Source organism: Urocitellus parryii, chromosome 3, assembly GCF_045843805.1.
Source record: "Urocitellus parryii isolate mUroPar1 chromosome 3, mUroPar1.hap1, whole genome shotgun sequence".
Lineage (NCBI taxonomy): Eukaryota > Metazoa > Chordata > Mammalia > Rodentia > Sciuridae > Urocitellus > Urocitellus parryii.
Genome location: NC_135533.1, coordinates 114,222,332 through 114,240,714, shown reverse-complemented (window position 1 = coordinate 114,240,714; position 18,383 = coordinate 114,222,332). Strand labels below are relative to the sequence as shown.

Below are 18,383 nucleotides of genomic sequence, written 5' to 3'. Positions count from 1 at the left end.
CTAGCTGCTTCCACCCCAACTAAGAGATGGTGTGAGGAAGAGGACAGAAAGATGTAGCAAAAGGAAGGCAGGACTGGGAGCAGAGAGAGACGAGGAAGGTGAGGGTGTGGGCTGGAGGGAAGACCCTTCCTTTGGCCTGTGGACCAACCAGGATGCCAGAGACCACAAATACGCACATGGCGTGTGCTTGGACCTTCATGTCTGCAGGACTTTAGGGTACGGAACTAACTCAGATACATCCCAGAACATGAGTGGGAATGATGCTTGATAACACCAATAAGGCTGGGACTAACCGAAGTACCCAACAATAGGGGATGTTACACAGAACATGTCATCTATAGTGGAATATTACTCAGCCATTCAAAATGATGGCACAGCAGAGTTCTGGGTACCATGGGTAAGTGGTCCCATATATAAGCAGAAAAGAAGAACGTATTCAACAGGATTCCAGTTGTCTGCCCTAAAAAGGACCAACAGACACAGGAAGACCTTTCTGTTTGTTGCATATTCCTGATTCTCTACAATAAACAGTACTCCTGTGGCAATCTGATCTTTGTATCCCATCACCTACAAAATCCCAGCCCTGCTCCAACCAGCGGAGCCCCTGGCTCACGGGCACCCACTGCACCTGAGAAGCTGCTGCGAGCCTCCAGCTCGGTTCCAGACCCTAGAGCAGTGGGGACGGAGCCAGCAGGGACCAGCCAGTAGACCTGGGTTCCATCCCAGCCCAGGGTCGCTGGCTGTGTGCCCGCGGGCCTGTAACTTCTCTCTGCCATCCACATAGACGGGGATCAGGGTAGTTCCCAAATCCTGCCCATGGGGATCAAAGGAGACTAGGCCTGTTAGGGGCTTCATGTAATGTTGACACCTCGCAGGCACTCACTGAATGGTAGTGACAGTGAGGCTCATGACAGTACCCTTAACCTATCACATGCTCACAGGTGGCTGCAAGACAGATGATACTGTTACAGGTGAGTGAACAGAAATGCAGAGAGGTTGAGTCACTTGTCCAAGGTCACACAGCCAGGAGGTGGCAGAGCTGGGGTTTGAACCCAGACAGCCTGGTTCTAGAATCTGTGTCCTTACTGTGCCTGGCCTATTCCTTAGTGCCCCAGTACAAAGCATAATAAAGTTTGCTGATTCTCCTGGAAAAAAAGAGTGATTGTCCCCCACACCTCCTTTTTTTCTTTTTCTTTTTTGAGAATGAAAAGGGCTGAGAGCAAGGGCAACCTAGTCAATGCCAGAGCTACGAGGTGGGAGATCCAGGGCAAGGCTCTGCTCTTAGCCAGATCTTCCACCACTGTAACAGAGGGGCTGAGGCTCAGGGAGGTGCAGAGACTTGCCCAAGGCCACACAGCTCAGCAGAAGCAGAGCCACCTTCCCGCCTGACACCCTGGAAGGGCGCGGGGCTGCACTCACTTGGACAGGGAGACGCCGCCCGGCTTGCCGATGAGGTCTTCGTGGTGTAGCACAGCGTCGCTCCAGGCGATGCCCAGGAAGTCCAGGATGAGCTTGAGGGAGCGGCGCGGGTGCAGCACCAGCTGCTCGTAGTACACGGGCAGGCACTTGTCCCTGCCCACCTCCATGCACTGGGAGTACATCACCTCGATGGCCTTGTTCCACTTGGTCAGGCAGTCCCGGTAGCTGCTGAGGTCGAAGCCCGCGATGGTGACCTTGCGCGTGATCATGGAGTGCACGGACGCGCGGCCGTCCCGCACCATCAGGAGGAACTTGGAGTTGGGGAAGAGGCGCGACAGGTAGACGGAGGACTTGAGCGTGAAGGGGTCCTTGTTGCACAGCACGCGCGCCGGCTCGCCGTGCTTGGCGATCACCTCCAGGATGAAGGCCTGCATGGCGGCGTCCAGCACCTCGTCCGTCACGCCCGCCTCGTCCAGCCGCAGCTTCTCGCGGCCCGACTTGGACCAGGACTGGCGCATGGCCAGCACGCGTGGGATGATGCGCGTCTCCTCGCCGCAGCGCACCTCGGGGTGTGCGTCCAGCATGGCGCGCATCAGTGTGGTGCCGCTGCGGGGCACCCCGCCCACGAAGATGAGCGGCATGGCCCGGCCGTAGCGGTACTCCACGCGGTCGGCGCCCACCATCACCAGCTCCTCCTGCTCCCGCCTCATGGCCCGCGGCGGGCTGCGCCGACCGGCCAGCACCGCGCGGCACTCCAGCGCCTGCTGGCCCAGCTGCACGGCCAGCACCAGGGCCAGCGCGCAGCCCGCCGCCACCAGCGCCCGGCGCACTGACAGGCGCATGCTGGGCCGCGGGCGGGGCAGGCCCGGCCTGGGGGGCCGCTTCAGCGCCAGGTCAGCCGGCGGCCCGCAGAGCCTGCATCTGGGGAGAGAGGGGCACCACCGTCAGCGAGCCCTGTCCACTACAAGTGGTGGCTCTCAATGCGGCGCCAGGACCTAAGACAGAACTCCTAAGCCGCGCTGGGTTCTCCTCGCTCACGGGAAGAGCTGTCACCCCGAGGGAGCCCACAGACCCAAAAGGACCCAAAAGTCCAGGCCTGACTGCCTGGACTCCAATCCTCCCTTCTCCACTTCCCGACATTCCCGCTGTCTCCATCTGCAGGTAGGCAGTGAGGACCTCTGTAAGGGTCACTGTGGCCGCGCAGGTGGCCGGCGCCTGTTACCCCAGCGGCTGGGAAGACTGAGGCAGGAGGGTCGCGAGTTCAGGGCCATCCTCAGCCACAGCGAGGCCTTAAGCAGCTCAGGGAGACCCTGTCTCTAAATAAAATGCAACGTAGGGCTGGGGGTGGGGCTCCGTGGTCAAGGGCCCCTGGGTTCAATCCCTGGGACCCCCCCCCAATAATATTTACTATCAAAACTGCAACATTTACTCCCAGAATATGACCACACACTCCCAGCACCTCTGGTCCCAGGGTGCAGGGCCTCCTGTCACCTCTGTCCAAGGCTATGTATCCCCCAGCTGTGCACAGGGCTGTGCATCTAGGAGCTGCTCACTAAACCCTTCTGGACTGGGCAGGGCCTGGACCCGGCCAGGTGCCTGCCATGGAATCCCCATCGTAGGGAGGGGAAACTAGGGCCCGAGGGGCTGCCCCAGCTGTGAGTCTGGGGAGCGGCCGAGCAGGGCCCAAGCTCGCACCCAGCCCAGGAGGCCTGGCCTTCAATCCAGATGACCACGCTCTGCCCAGGGGTTCCAGGCAGAGGAACAGAGCGTGCCAAGGCCCTGCAGTGGGAGTCGGTGGAGGGAAGTCTCAGGGGAGCTGCGGGCTGGAGGGCAGGACTGGAGGTGTGGGTGGGCAGCAGCCAGAGGGGGCCTGCAGGGCACAGTGGAGGCCGGGGCCAGTCAGGAGGCTCCGTTGATGGTTTCCCCATCTGCCCCTCCCATCCCTTTCCACAATCAAGGTCAAACCTGGGTCCCAGGACATTCAGAGTCGGGGAGCCTGGGCTGGAATCCCAGCTTGGCCCCTTCCTGGCTGTGTGAGGTGGGGCAACAGACTTAACTGCTCTGAGCTCATCTGTAAAATGGGCCTCAAAGTGTCAGCCTGAGAGGGCCACTGAGGACGGTCAGGACCCTCCACCTGGCAGGCATCCAAGGTGGCACAGAAGCAGCTTCCCAGAGCCTACTCACGCCTTCTCCTGCGATCCCTGGCTATTGGGTGATTCCAACTTTTAATGAGCACCTATTTGTAGCAGAAGTTGGCCTATGGAGGTGAGAAATTGTACGGAGTGACAGGTCCCCCAAGCAGTGACAGAGGCCTTCTGCAGGAGCCTGGCCTCGCCCTGAACTCTGACTAGTGCAGAGGAAACAGGCAGGTGGAGAGTAAAGAAGGTTCCCCCCTCAGGGGACAGCCACTTCTTAAGTCCACTAAGGAAAACACACCGCGTGCCCGGGGGCAGCTTAGCAAGCCAGGAACCGCGGAGGGCCTGGGGGAGGGCACTCTTTTCTGGGTATGAGATTCAACTCAAAAGCACCAAAGGACCTCTCTGCAGCTGGGCCAGTTGACCCCCAAGGGCACGGCTGCCTGCGCCTTCTCTGCGGGCTGCAAATGGAAAATCAATACTGGGGCAGGAGCCCAGGCGATGAAGCCCCAGGCCTGGAACAGAACAGCTGTGGGCTCTGGGAGAGTCACTTCCCCACTCTGAACCACAGTCTCTTCTTCTGCAAAATAAACAGGAGGACTGGCAGACCTCAGCGGCTGGGAGGGGACCACACGTGGCCGATAAATCAAAGGCCCATCGCAGGCTCTCCTTCTCCTCCGGAAAAACGGGGTCACATGTTCCATTCTGCTGACGATGCCAGGGGTTCCCTGGTGGCCTCAATTCAAGGTCCACCACCAGGACAGCTAACTCCAGGGCCACTTGCCAGGGGAAGGCAGGATGGACAGGACCTGAGGCCACCCAGAATTCCCTAGCGGGGCCCTCAGCTCCTTCCAGGGCTCAGTGAGCCTCTCCCCTTAGAGCTGAGATGAGAATTCTGACGCTTGGTGCGAGGGGGTGCAGGAGTCCTGGGGAGCTGTCAGTCAGCCCTTAGCTGAACAAGAACAGTGACTGCGCCGGGTGACAGGTGGAGATGGGAGGTGAGCTGGAAACTGAAAGTGCTTCTAGAAAGGGTGGATAAGTGTGCAAGCCCGTGTGTGTGTGTGTGTGTGTGTGTGTGTGTGTGTGTGTTTACTCATGAGCGTGTTTGGGGTTGGAGATTTAGATAGTAAGTCGCAAGGAAAAGTCCTGGGAGAGGACAGACACAGGACCAGGAAGACCTTCTCCACTGGCCAGTTTTGCTTCGTACAGACCATCTGGCTTCCAAAGTTTACATCTGGTAAAAGCTGAGCTTTGCTTTTACATTTTTAGAGCGCACACTCCGCCAAGGGTTTTCCATGCACCATCAGCGCTCAGAGAGGGGAAGCAAGTTATCCAAGGTCACACAGCCAGAGTGGCAGGCCTTGATGGGACAAGGTCCTCTGGGAGAAAACAGGTCCACGAGGGCAGAGTGGATGTGACTAGAGGCAACAAAGACCTGGGAGACGGCTTGAAAAGCCACTGGCGCCCCAGCGGCAACTCTCTCTGAGTGTTTCTTTCTCCCAAGAAAAAGGAATAATGACAACTTGTTCTCGAGGATCAAGGAAGTCTTGCACAGGGACTTGGAAGGCACGGGCAGCGGGGGCCATGGGGCGGCTGGGATTCTGCTGGTACCCCCTCCCTGCAGACACGCAGCCTCCTCTGTGCCATCTTCCAGAGACAGGAGGGCAGAGGACTGCTCTCTCCGTGCTGCTGGGGACCTGTTTCTCATACTGGATTTCTGGCCAGATGGCTGGACAGAGAGGGAGCTGGCCGGGGAGTGTGGCTGGCCGGGTGATAATGGAGGCTGAGGCTGGAGGCCGGGTGTAGAGGACGCTGGGCCGGGCTCTCCCTGGGGGCCCCTCGGGATGCACTCACCTCTCCTGGGCGCTGTCATCCTTGGGGCCCAGCCCGCGCGCCTGCTCACCAAGGCTTCCTGCCGGCACAGCCCTGCGGAGGCAAAGGAGATGCAACATCAGGGACAGGCGACGAGGAGGGGGGCCCGGCCCCTGGGGGAGGCAGAGGGGCTTTCAGGCTCTGAGGCACCCGGAAGTGACATTTGTGGAAGGGACTCTGGAAGATGCTGCAGCCAGGGTCACCCGCTCCTATGGAGAACAAACTGGCTTACTCCATGAGCAGAGAGGCGTGTGGACCAAGAGTACTGTGGCCTCAGTGGGCCCCAGGTGGCTGCCAGGTAGGCCTCTCTGTTCTCTTAGGAGTTTGGAGGCCAGGAAACGTGAGTACGGCAATAAGCAACGATCACGGCGAGACCCTATCGCCCGGGGCTTCTGGGCACAGTGGATAGGGCTGTGCACTGCACAACTCCAAAGATACTGTGTACCAGCCTGTGACAAATATGGTGCTCCTGGGGTTGGCCAAAGTCCTGCTATTACCACCCAACACGAACCAAATGCCTACTAGAAGAGGACCTTGTGGCATTTTAACCCTGAGAAGAAGAAAGGACATTGTTCCCAATTTTACAGATTAAAAAACAAAACAAAACAAAACATGACACCAACCAGCTTCCCCACCCTGAGCTGAGACGCGGGGCCCACTTTCCGCCACCTCACAGGAACAAGGCCACTCCACGAGGAGCCTGGGGCACAGCCAGGCCCTGGCTCCCATGAGACCCAGGGGACCCGCACCTGCACCTCTGGGCTGCGTCCTGGCTCCTCGGGTGGGAACAACGTTTAGTCTAGTTCCCACCTGTCCCCAGTGAACAGATGGGACCCCTGAGGCCCACGAGGGGAAGTGGCTTTCCAGACTCGCTGAGCCCAGCTCTGTTCTGGGGGCAGGTGACCTCGAGCTGGACGGCGCCTACACTGAGCAGCTCACCCCTCCGCAGAGCCTCAGCTTTCCCAGGCTGTAAAAGGGGTTCTTGGGAAGCTCGGGCGGGACAACAGCAAGCACTTACAAACACCAGCAACGATGATGATGATGTCGGCCACCACAGAAACACACTGGCCCAAGCCGGGCACGGTGGCCCACCCCTGTCACCCCAGCAGCTCGGGAGGCTGAGGCAGAAGGATTGCAAGTTCAAAGCCAGCCTCAGCAACAGCGAGGCCCTCAGTGAGACCCTGTCTCTGAATAAAATACAGAACAGAACAGGGCTGGGATGGGGCTCAGTGGTCGGGTGCCCTGGGTTCAATCCCTGGTACCCCCACCCCCGCCACCAAAAAGAAAAAGAAGACAAAGAATCTGGCTGGAAGTGGCTCTTGGCCTCTCCCTGTCCTGCCTCTGATCTGCCCACTCCTCACCTGTTCCTGAAGCCCCAGGACAGTCAGCACACCTAGCACCAGCAGACAGAGGGTCCACGTCCACGGCCAGCCCCCCACCAACTGCAGCGGCTCAGGCCTGCGCCCCTGGAACAAAGGGAGCTCACGGGGCCACGCACTTGAAGCTCTTCCGGAGGCAGATGGCAGCGGCCCAGCTGCCCTCGGCGGCCCTTGAAATGCCAGTGAGCCGCGGCGCCCGCCAGCCTGGGGTTCCCACGGCCACGGCCGCCCCTCCCCTGGGGACGGCTGGCCAGGGCCTCGGGACTCTCCGAGACGCGGGCGGGTCCCACCAGCAGCCGGTGGAAACTGAGACCCAAGTCCAGCCTGGGACAGACGGTCAGCCTCGCTTCTGAGTGGCCAGGGGCCACTGCACGGGACAGCACAGATCTAGAGCGGGAGTTGGCAGGCGACACGCTGCGGCCAGCCCAGCCCAGCCCGGTGGCCCCGGAGCCGAGCGTGCTCTGCGCGTCCAGCCCTCTGCCTCGGGGCTCTGTGTCCCAGACTCAACCGACCTCCGAGGGGATATTTGGGAAAAAGTCGCCCTGTGCCGAGCACGAGGGGCCCTCCCTGCAGGAAGACGCCCTCGGGGTGCAGAGAGGCCCTCACAGGGCACAGGCGTCAGAAGGATGGAGGCCGCTCCGAGGCCACTGCAGGGTGTGCCCAGGGTCACTGCAAACCCGAGAACCTGAGCCCCTGCGGGGATGGGCACCAACGGTGAGGTGGGGTGTCCCAGAACCAGCCCTGTGTGCCAAGGGACAGCTAGACGCTTTGTCACCGGGAGAAGGAGGGAGGAGAGGAGGCCCTGCAGGTGAGCACCTAAGAGCTTCCACACCCAAGAGCTGCTGCGGGACACACAGTCAGAGGACCCCGGGACACTGAGTCAGAGGACCCTGGCTCTGGGAGGTCCCTGTCACAGCAGGGCTCTGTTGGACTGCGCTCACGCAGGAAAGGTGACAAGCAGGGGTGGGGGCCAACAAACCCTCCTCTTCTGATAGGAGGTCATCAGCATTTATTAAACACCACTGATATTTACCACCAAACCTAGGTCTCTTGCTGTGTGTCCCTGGTACATTGCTTGACGTCTCTGAGCCTGTCTGTCAGCCTATTTCCCCATCTGTGTGACATGAGGAGGACAACAATACCTCCTCGGAGGTGCGCACAGGGTTCAGGCACTGGAGACGTGGCCAGCGCCAGGAGGAGCTGTCTCTGGGGTCCAGGGGAGGGGAGAGAGCCACGCCGCCTGGGCAGCAGCCTGCGGGGGGAGGTTCTCACTGGGTTTGGTAAGTGAGGAGGCCGCGGCTCCAGGGGACGATGGATGTGACTACAAGAAGCCAGTTTCCAAACGCGAGACGCCATGCGCTGTGGTGTCACCGGCTCCTGGGTGGGGGCTGCAGGGTCCTGCAGCCGGCCCAGGGCTGCCCCCTGACCCAGGGCTGCCCGCTGAGGGCACTAGGGAGGGGGGAGGCAGGAGGCTCGAGGCTGGCGACACCAGACGCGGTGCCCACGACTGTCTGCTCAGCACCCACTTCGCGCCAGCTCCGCTCCTGCTGGCGAGTCATCAGGGTGACGAGGACCGCTCCTGTCACGCTGCGGACACTGCAGCGGGGGCACTCCCAGGGGGAAGAGGCCCGAGGATGGCTGGGAACTGTCCCTCTCTGAGCCCGCCTCGCTGCTCCAAGCTCAGCCCTAACGGGGCTCCCAGGAAACCAGTGGCCGGGGCGGGAGGGGGCAGTGCCAGCACACGAGGCCAGCCGAGGGTGCCCATGTGCCCAGCTCAGCCCGGCCCTGCCTCCTCCTCTCTGCCACGGCGACAGCCCCCGCTGCAGGGCCACCCGGGCTCCACACCGCACCCCACGCCTCGCCTTTGCAGAGCTGGGAGGCTGGAGCTCCCCGGGGACCAGTGACCTCTGAACCCAAGGATGTGAGAGAAGGGGACAGTGATCCCGAGGCCCTGGACGCGGGGCATGAAGAGCACGTAGAGTTGCTCTGGGGGAGGGGGAGGGGCAGGCTGCTGGCCTGCTGCCCAAGAGGCCTTAGCTTACACTTATGGGTACTGACCCCATTAACCATCCACTTCCTGGAGCTCAGAGAGGTCAGACAACCTGCCCAAGGCCACACAGCAGGCTGGTCTGGAGGCCAAGAAGAAAATCGGCACTGCTTTCTCTCCAGAGCCCCCGCTCCTGAGGGTGGCCTCCCCCCAACCCCAGTGCCACCCAGCCTCTCTCCCCCGGGGACATGAGGAGCAGGGAGATCACATGCAGGGTCCCTCCTCGGAGGCTCTGCCTGCATACCCTCCTCCCAGCAGCGCTCCCTCGGGACTTGCAAGGTCCACACACATTGGCATCTAACCTGGGCCTATCGTCAGTGTCACACGGGCGAGGACGGAGGGGACACCTGTTCCACCCTCCACTCTGCTGGCGGAGCCCGAGAGGCCCGAGGGAGACTTTCTGCACATGTGCAGCTGAGTTCCAGGGAAGCGACTTCATGCGCCCAGAGGGCAAGCGGGGGCCTGTCCTGGGCTCTGGCTGGCCAGCTCCCTGCCAACACCATGGACAGGCTCGGGCAGCACGCAGCCTGCAGGCTGATCTGGGCCCGTCTCAGAAGGACCACTGGGAGGACCCAGGCGGCCAGTCTGGGGTGAGTAAGAGAGTCGTGGAGAATTCCAGAAAGCCAGCCCGCAGGTGCCTAAGGCCTGGAGCAGGCAGGCGTGTGTGTGCCGGGAAGCTTTGCACGTGTTGGTGCTAACACCACCGCAGGGGTTAGGAAGATCCTTAGCCTTATTTGGCTCAGAGAGGTGAAGCACTTTGTCGGAGGTCACTCAGCTGCTAAGTACCTGGGCCTGAGCTGGAGCCCGGGTCTGCCTGACGCCGCAGCCCAGGCTCTGCTGCGCTCCCCGGACCCGCCCCACACAGGCGCAGAGGCTGTGTGCCCTGGGGAGGCGCTGCTTGGGCGGGGGCGGCTCCGACCCCGGGCACCACCCCCGTACCTGGCGCAGCCCCTGTGGGGCTTCGAAGAGGAACACGGAGCTTCTGCCCAGTGAACCAGGCGAACAGGAAACAGCTTCGGTCCTCGCCCCCTCTGGCCACAGAATCCTGTCTCCACTCCTCCGCCAGGAAGCGGTCAGAGGTGCTGAGCACCCGTGAGGAGTCCCCCCACCTGGGCCCGAGTCCTGCTCTGCTGACCAGAGCAGCACCGTGGGCGTGGCGGGGACAGAGCCGCCCTTGCCAGGTCCTGTCCGGATGCCAGGTGACACCTGCGCCCCTGGTACAGACGGCCTGACTTGGTGCTCTGCACAGGCCCTGGTGGGCCCATCAGTTCCTCCCATTTAGGGGGTCCTTACTCTTCACTGCGCTTCAGGGGGCCCTGGACGGCAAAGTGCCTGTCCCCAAACGTAAGGGTCTTTAGGTCAACAATGGGGCTCGGAGACCCAACAGCAGGGCACAGACGTGACGGCGATCTGTAAACCTACAGCGGAGCTGAGGTCACCATTCCCCAGCCCTGGCCATGGCAACGTCACGGCGCGCGCCCATCATTCCTGGGACACCGGAGTCTGAGGCAGGAGGACCACAAGTTTGAGGCCAACTACTTAGCAAGACATGGTCTCAAATTTTTAAAAAAGGTTTAGGATGTAGCTCAGTGGTGGGTCCAATTCCCAGTACCACCACAAAATGAAAGAAGTGGAGCACCCACAGTCGGGTGCGGTACGTGTCCCTTGGCACTGATATCCACTGCGCATCTGATGGTTATGTTGAGTGGACTCCTCTACTCATTACAAACAAGTTTATGGTAAAACAGTGTGCGGGGTTCCTCCACCAGCACCCCCAGTCTCTTCTTTTTGTCCTGGGGGTTGAAGCCCAGGGTGCTTACCCACGGAGCCCCGTCCGTCCCCAGCCCTATTTTGCATTTTATTTAGAGACAGGGTCTCACTGAGCTGCTGAGGGCCTCTCTGTGGCTGAGGCTGGCTTTGGACTCAGGATCCTCAGCCTCAGCCTCCTGAGCTGCAGGGATGACAGATGAGCACTGGCTCTCTCCTCCTGCCTGCACAGAGACCACGCGGACAGACTGATCTGCCCCACAGTCCGAGGGTTGGCGAGAGGAGCTCCGGGATCTGAGCGCAACAAGTCACTCAGGCACACATTTGTCACAACACGCCCATCATCACGGGGGCGCCATGGGCTCTGACCTGGAGACCTAAGCGGGTCCCGGGGGTCTGCAGGCGCCGCCCCTTCCCTCCTCTGGGAACCGAACCCGGCGTTCAAGGTTCCCACCAGGAACGCTCCCAGACTGGGCTTGGGAAATGCCGCGGGCATGTCCTAGGAGGGTGCAGCTTGGACAGACGCAGGTGTGTCCTCGGCTTGACCGTTCTCCAGCTATGTGACCCCGAGCCAGCGACTTCTCCTTTCTGAGCCTCATTTCTAACATGAGTGTGGACACAGTAGCTGGCTGGTCACCAGGCTGGCATCCAGCACGAGCTTGGTGATGTCAGTTCCCATGGCCACCGACGTTCATGGGGACGCGATCCTGCCCGCGGGGAGCACACAGATCAGGGTGGATGGCAAGACGGAGGTGTGCAGGTGGCTGTGGGGACATACACAGAGCATCCCCTCTGCCAGGTCCTGTCCAGAATACCAGGTGACACACAGCGGACAGACAGACGGGCCCTGCAGCAGACGGAACCCAGCATCTTACTAACCTCCCATAGCAACCCGTGGAGAGAGGGCACCTCCCTGACCAGGTGACCAATAAGAAACCCAGACACCTGGGCACGACGGCACACGCCTGTCATCCCAGCAGCTCAGGAGGCCAAGGCTTCTGAGTTCAAGGCCAGCCTCCGCAACCTAGGGAGGTCCTCGGCAACTCAGGGAGACCCTGTCTCTAAAATACAAAAAAGGGCTGGGGATGGGGCTCAGTGGAGGAGGGCCCCTGAGTTCAATCCCCAGTACCCGCCGCCCCCTCCCACCAAAAAAAAAAAAAAAGAAGAAGAAGCCCGAGAGCCAGGGGCGGGGGCAGCTCCAGGCTCCACTGGCTGCGGGCTGCGGGGGGCAGTGGTGTCCCAGTCTGCAGCTTATCTGGCCTTGGGTGCCACACGGAGCACTGGGCTGTCTGGGGATACCTGCAGGCTCCTTCCCAGAGTGACACTGTTAAATGGAGTCAACTGAACTATGAAGGGAAGAAGGGCCAGTGTGGCCAACTGGCCAAGAGCACAGCTCTAAGAGGCCTGGTGACAGCCGCCCGCGTGCGCCTCCACTAAAGCAGCAGCGACAAGATCTGGAGGCACGTCCAGGGACTGCCCTCGCACTCACATGGGCGCTGTGAGACAGACACCGCCACAACCGAGATGTGACCAGGAAACCGCTGTCGGCCCTACCACTGACATTTGTCACCTGTAGTAAAAAGGCGATTTTTCTCCCAAGTTCCGGAGCCCCCAATTAACAACCCCTGCTGGGATCTGATTCCTACAGCCTCGGGACCAGCAGCTGTGGTCCTGCCTCCTCCTCCAGCCCCCTGCTGCCTGTTCCCAACCCTGGCCACACACTCAAGAGTGGTAGGGACCTAGGAGGCTGAGGCAGGAGGATCTGAGGCAGGAGGTTTGAGGCCCTAAGCAACTCAGTGAGGCCCTGTCTCTAAATAAAACACAAAATAGGGCTGGGGACAGGGCTCAGTGGTTAAATCCCAGGTACCAAAAAACAAAAACAAAAGAGCGGCAGGGATTCCTCCTGGGAGTGCTCCATGGAGACCCTGAGCCCAGCTGGGACACTTCAGTTTTACTTAAGAAGCAAACGCAGACAGCCACAGCCATTGGGCAGAGAACACGCCTGCCTGCCGTTCAGCTCACCGGGTGCCAGCCAGTGGCCTTGGGTGTTTACAGAAACAGCAGGGACCACAGTGAGGGTGACCTTGGCCACAGATCCCACACACAGGCCCCCAGGAGGGTGGGCCGGAGCAGCCCAGGTCGGGGGACAGAGCCCTGGTGGGGGGTCAGCTGGCTCGGTATACACCCACTTCTGCCCCAGAAACCCTGCAGTGCCACGTCCAATCTCTGGGCCTCAGTTTCCTCATCTGTCTGACGGTTCAGTAGTCCCACCAGCAGGGCAGCAGATTCAGCAGCACCCCCCCTGGGGGGGCAGAGGGCAGTGGCGAGGGCAGGCGTTGGGGGTCCCTGCAGCTCTTCGCCAGGGCAGCGAGGGTGGGATGAGCACAGGAGGAGCTGGACCCGGGTGGGCTCTCTCTGCTGTCCCTGGCTGTGCCGCTCAGGGCAATTCTCTTGCCTCTCTGGGCCTTGGTTCTCCAGGAGACAGTGGCAATCACTGGTGAACCGCCAATTTCTGTCACCAAGGGTGACCCCCGAACACACACACCCAAGGGCGTCATGAGCACTGTGTCATCTGACCCTGGGTGCCATAAAGGAGGGGGTGCACAATGTCCCACCTTACAGACGAGGCTGTGGGCCGTGAAGTTCCATTCCTCGACCAGAGGCACAGCCCCCTGCAGGGACAAAGGCCCGTCTCTCGGAGTGCCAGCCTCCCCTCCAAGGCGGTGGGCACACTTGGCCTCGTCTGTGCGAACGGCCAACCTGCAGGTTTGAGGCCCCGAGGGATGGCCAGACGGGACGGGCAGAGCCCAGCAGCACTGCAGCCCCCCCAAGGTGCCCAGGCCTGGCCGCTCCTGCCCCCGGGATCGGCTTCCAGGGCAGCCTGGGCTCCGTCTGCCTACCTGGGTGGCACCACCTTCAGCAGCCGGAACCTTCTCTGCCCCTACGGCAGGTCCCCAGGAAGGTGGCGGCGCCAGTGTGGCCACATTCTGAGTGTCAGGTGTTCATTTCTGTGGTGCGGAACTGCAGCACTGGGGCCTGGGCACAAGGGGGGGGGCACCCACGGCTAAGCCCCCAGCCCAGAGCCATGCTCCCAGCCCGGGGCCGACGGTTTAAAGAGCACAGACAGTGTCCCTTCCACATCTGTCCACGGGGACCACCCCAGCTCAGCTCCTCCAGGCTGCGTGGGTGATGGAGAGGGGCACAACATCAGGTCCAAGTGCCCAGGGGGCCCCGGTCACGCCATGCCCCAGACATTGGAGCGCCAATGCCCACAGCTGTCGGGACCCCCACGGTGCAGGTGTCCCCCCGCCCTGCAGTTCAGTGTTCCCACCTGAAAACCCGCTTTACCAGGCTGTTCAAAGGGCTTGGTGACTCAGGGTGGCAGCAGGCACCTGGCATTCCAAACACCCTGTCCCCAGGATCCCCAGCGTCCCCAGTGTGTGTGTCCCACGGTACCCTCCCCACTGGAGAGGACTCGGCTCTCTACGCTCCCCAGGCTCAGGACTCACCCAGCTGCCCCAGTCTGGACTTCCCCGGGGGGTCCCAGCTAACTCCTGCAGGCAGGGGCTTCTCAGCAAGGTGACCTGGGGACTGAGGGCACGGTGAAGGGCTTGAGGAGCTGGGGCAAGGTCTGTCAGGGACGAGCCTCGAGACCCTCGAGACCCTGGAGACCGGGGACAGGTGGACACCAGCAGCCTCCGTTTTCTCTTCTGTAAAATGGGCTCAGCTGGATGCCTCAGAGGGCTGGGGCAGGGCGTGGCAGAGGGGCCAGGTGCCTGCCACTCCTGACCTCCCGCCGTCTCCAGAGCGCCACTAGTGACACAGTCCAGCCATGATGAACCCAGACCCAACGTGGAATAGGAGTCGCTACCCAGTAAGTCACGGGATATGACTCCAGGTGGTGGGGGGCTCTCAGTCCCATTAGTTACGTGGGGACCAAAAAGTCCGAGAGAGAAACGCCTACAATAAACTAGGGCCTCGTGCTGCACCCACCCCGCCCCCAGTCTCCTCACAGACGGCGAGGTGAAGCCAGACCAAAGAAGGGGCAAGGAACCGAGGGGTTTCTAGAAGGGCCACGCAGCTCTGGGACCTTGGGCCCTGGAGGGCTGAGTCAGTGGTGGCCTGGAGCGAGCGGGAGGGGTAACCTGGGCAAGGTCACAGGCCTGGCCTCCTGCCACCAGCTGCATGCTAGGACCAGCTCAGGCCGGATGTGGCTCTGGTCAGGTCCCGACTGGGCCGTGAGCTCTGTGACCCTGGACAGGACACTTGGCCTCTATAGCCTCAGTTTCCTCGTCTGTAAAATGGGGCCATCAGCAGTGTGTGGCTTTGGTGAGGGCTGAACAGACGCTGCAGGAAGAGCTGCCAGGACCGGGCTGGGCCAATGGGAGACACTCTGTGTCCTGTAACCATCGTCACTGTCACTGCTGTGAGTGCAGGTGGAATGTCCCTAACACAACCTGAAAATCAGTCGCATGAACCTCTCTGAGCACCGATGTGACACTTAGAAAGCTTCCAATTTTGGAGCATTTCAGAGTTTTGGGTCAGGGATGCTCAACCCCTAAAATCTCTGTAAATATTCCCAAATCTGGGGAAAAAAGAGAAATCCGAGACACCTTGGCTGCAGGCCTTTCTTGACAAGGGAGACCCAGCCTGCATTTGGATTTGGCTCCCTCCTGGAGTGTCCCTCGTGGGACGGGCCATGCCCACCAGGCGCAGAAGGTGAGCACGGGTCCTAGGGAGCCACGGCGCCTGGCGGGTCTGGAGCAGGAGACACGGCACGACTCGGAGGCGGCGCGGGGCTGGGGGCCAGTGCCCACCTTGGAGCATCTCCGCTAAGGTCTCCACGGGCTTCCTGTCCCTGGCACTCCTCCAGGGCCGCTGGACACGGCCACACTCCACCCCCACCTCCAGCTGTGCCTGCTTCTTGGGTGCCAGGCTGTGAATACCGAGCAGGCCACATGCTGCGGGGCTTGGGGCAGCCCGTGTGGCCTCAGCGCACAGGCGCATGACCCGGAGGCCAGGAGCCCGCAGGGGCGCCATAGGGGACAGAGGCAGAGCCAGGAACACTGACCCCAAGGCTAGCTTCTACCCTGCTGTGTGACCTTGGGCAAAGTCCCTTCACTCTCTGAGCTCCAGGCTGCCCATGGCACAGCGGGTCCTCACTGCCTGTACGTCTCGGGGTGCTGGAAGGGTCAGACAGCAGTGGCTGCCCGGGGCTGTGTGGCCCAGGAGCCTGGCCCTATGCAGTGCCCCAGGGGCAGCTTCCGGCTCCTCTATGAACCCACCCTCTCTGCTCCCGTTTCAAAGTGGTGGCCTGGCTCGGCCAGGTCACAGGGCACAGAAAAGGCTAGAGAGTCTCTGCAGCCACGTCTCAGCATAGGTGCCCTGTGGACGGAGCGGGCAGGAGCCCCCACGCCGCATGCCCTGGGAGTTCAAGGCCAAACACACACTGAGGGACTGCCTAGGGCCCCTCGCCCCTCCAACGGCCCTCATGTCTGGGGACAGGTTCGGCTGTCACAACTCAGAGCCTCACCCAGCCCCCATGCAGCCCGGCCCTGGCCTCTGCAGCCCAGCGCCCCCGCCCCGGGCACCCACTGCTCAGGCATCACTCAGTGCCACTAACCCCAGAGCCACCCAGTAATGATGCAGGCAGAGCCCTGGCGCCCAGAGCCCATAGTGGCCGGGCTCTGCAGAGCTGCCGAAGGGTCAGCGGCCAGCGACGCGCTCCCCGGGCACTGGGGACCCTGCCAGGTGCACAGCCCTGGCCCCTCCGCACGGTCTGCCAGCCCGGGCACCCACTTGGTGAGGTCGGGGCTTGCTCCGCTGGCCGAGCCGGCGTCTCCTCTCATCTTCCCCAGGTGGAGATCGGGGTCCAGTGAGGTGTCCCTGCTGCCAGCACGGAGGGCCAGGGACCTCGAGGGCCGCCCCCAGCTCGGGCCTTTGGGAGCCGCCCCCGCAGCGTCTTCCCGGCCACTTCCTGCCCAGCTCCTTGGCCGCCAGAGCGGCTGGGGCAGGAGGTGGGGAGAGGCGGCTACCTGGCCCCCGGGGGAGGCTCCCGGAGAGGGACGGCTGGGGGCTGGACCGGGGCACCACCGCCCGGCTGCCCCCCTGCCTGCTCGTGTCCAGTCAAGCAGGAAGGAGGCCTGGCCTGGCACAGGGACAGCGCCTCCAAGCACAACAGGACGCCGGGGTAAGGGGCTCAGAGACAGGAGCAGGCACTGCTGTCACCACTGCACATCTGGGCCTCAGTCTCCTCTCCTGGAAAACGGGCCACAGCACTCCTGCAGGGCGGGAGGGAGAACTCAGGGGCCGATCGGTGAACAGAGAGCCCCCACCTGTCCCGCAGCCTCACAGCCACAGGCTGTGATCAGCACTGCTACGCACCCCACTCGACAGATGAGGAAACTGAGGCTCACAGAGGTACACAGGCGGGTGGCCTAGGACCCACAAGTCAGCACATCTCATTGGAACTCTGCTTCTGCAGAGCTGTGTGACCCTGAGCAAGCTGCTTCACCTCTCTGAGCCTCAGCTTCCTCAGTGTGAAATAGGGACACAGAAACTAGAGAGGGGAAGTCCCCACACACAGAAAGTAGCACATGCACCCCCTGCTCCAACAGCCTCCCCTGAAACCAAACCAGCCGGAAACACCTGTTACCTGTGGACCCTTCCAAGCACTAGGTGCAACATGCAGGAGGCCCTGCAAAGCCCCCCGAGAGGGAAAGACACCTGTTCAAGGTCACACAGCTGATAAGTAACTGAGAGCAGGGCTGGACAGGAAGAGGTGACACTGAACCTGAGTAGGGAGCAGCGGCAGCCTGGACGGGGTGAGGGCCACACTCAAGCTGGACAGAGTTTAAAAGAGCAACCACCAGGAGCTGAACCCAGGTGCCCTCACCCACCGAACCACACCCCCAGCCCTATGTTGTATTTTATTTAGAGACAGGGTCTGAGTTGCTTAGGGCCTCGCTGTGGCTGAGGCTGGCTTTGAACTCACCATCCTCCTGCCTCAGCCTCCCGAGCCACTGAGATGACAGGTGTGCACCACCTCGCCCGGTTTATTCTTAGATTTCTTAAGACTTAATTGAAGATGTGACTCACAGACTCAAATACTTCCATGCTTGCTTAAAAGGTGCCCGAGAATGGCGCTCCGTGTCTGTTTTAAACTTTAAAGCTCAGTTCTTCAGCCACGCTCCCCACACTGCAAGGCCCCACCATGGCCAACTCCCCAGGAGCCTCCCACGATGCCCCAGCCTGGTCAGAGCTTCCCCTGGGCTCTCAGGGCATCTGCTCCCGTCCTGCTGCAGCTCCCTTCAAGGTAGGAACTACTGTATGTCAATGCCCAGCCTGATTGGTATACAGCAGGTACTTAATAGATCTTTGCAGAATCGACCTGAAATACAGGAATGGCAGACTGAAAAGCTGCCTGGTCAGTTTTTTCCATCTTTAGTTCAAGGCTTTCTCGTATCAGCAAAGGTGCTAATGAATGTCACTGTTCTGTCTGCACACTAGGCAACGGGCTAGCACCCTACAGGGTTTTAAAAGAGAAGCTGAGGCCCACACAGGTGAAGGGCTCACCTTGTGCACCAATCAATCATCATGTGGCTCAAAACTCCCAGTTCCTTCTCTCAATGATCATAATAAAATCCCACAGGAAGGAGAATATTCACAATACATGTCTAACAAGATATTTGTGTCCACAATATATAAAGAGTTCTGTGGAATCAATAAAAAGGGCAAGCAGAGCAATAGACAAGTGGGCTATTC

The 18,383-nt window shown here is 61.1% G+C and overlaps 1 protein-coding gene across 2 annotated transcripts in view; it reads right to left on the bottom strand.

The window, feature by feature from the left end:
* Tpst2 (tyrosylprotein sulfotransferase 2) overlaps positions 1-18,383 on the bottom strand; it is a 42,294-nt gene that overhangs the window by 10,944 nt on the left and 12,967 nt on the right. The window contains exons 2-3 of one of the 2 annotated variants that reach the window (XM_026408530.2): positions 5,409-5,480; positions 1,420-2,340 (exon numbers count right to left, since the gene is read on the bottom strand). In XM_026408530.2, the coding sequence (XP_026264315.1) occupies positions 1,420-2,261 (842 nt within the window). In that variant the 5' untranslated portion in view covers positions 2,262-2,340; positions 5,409-5,480. Of the gene's footprint in view, positions 1-1,419; positions 2,341-5,408; positions 5,481-18,383 lie in introns of those variants that run through there. The other variant, XR_003302565.1, reaches the window with a different exon arrangement.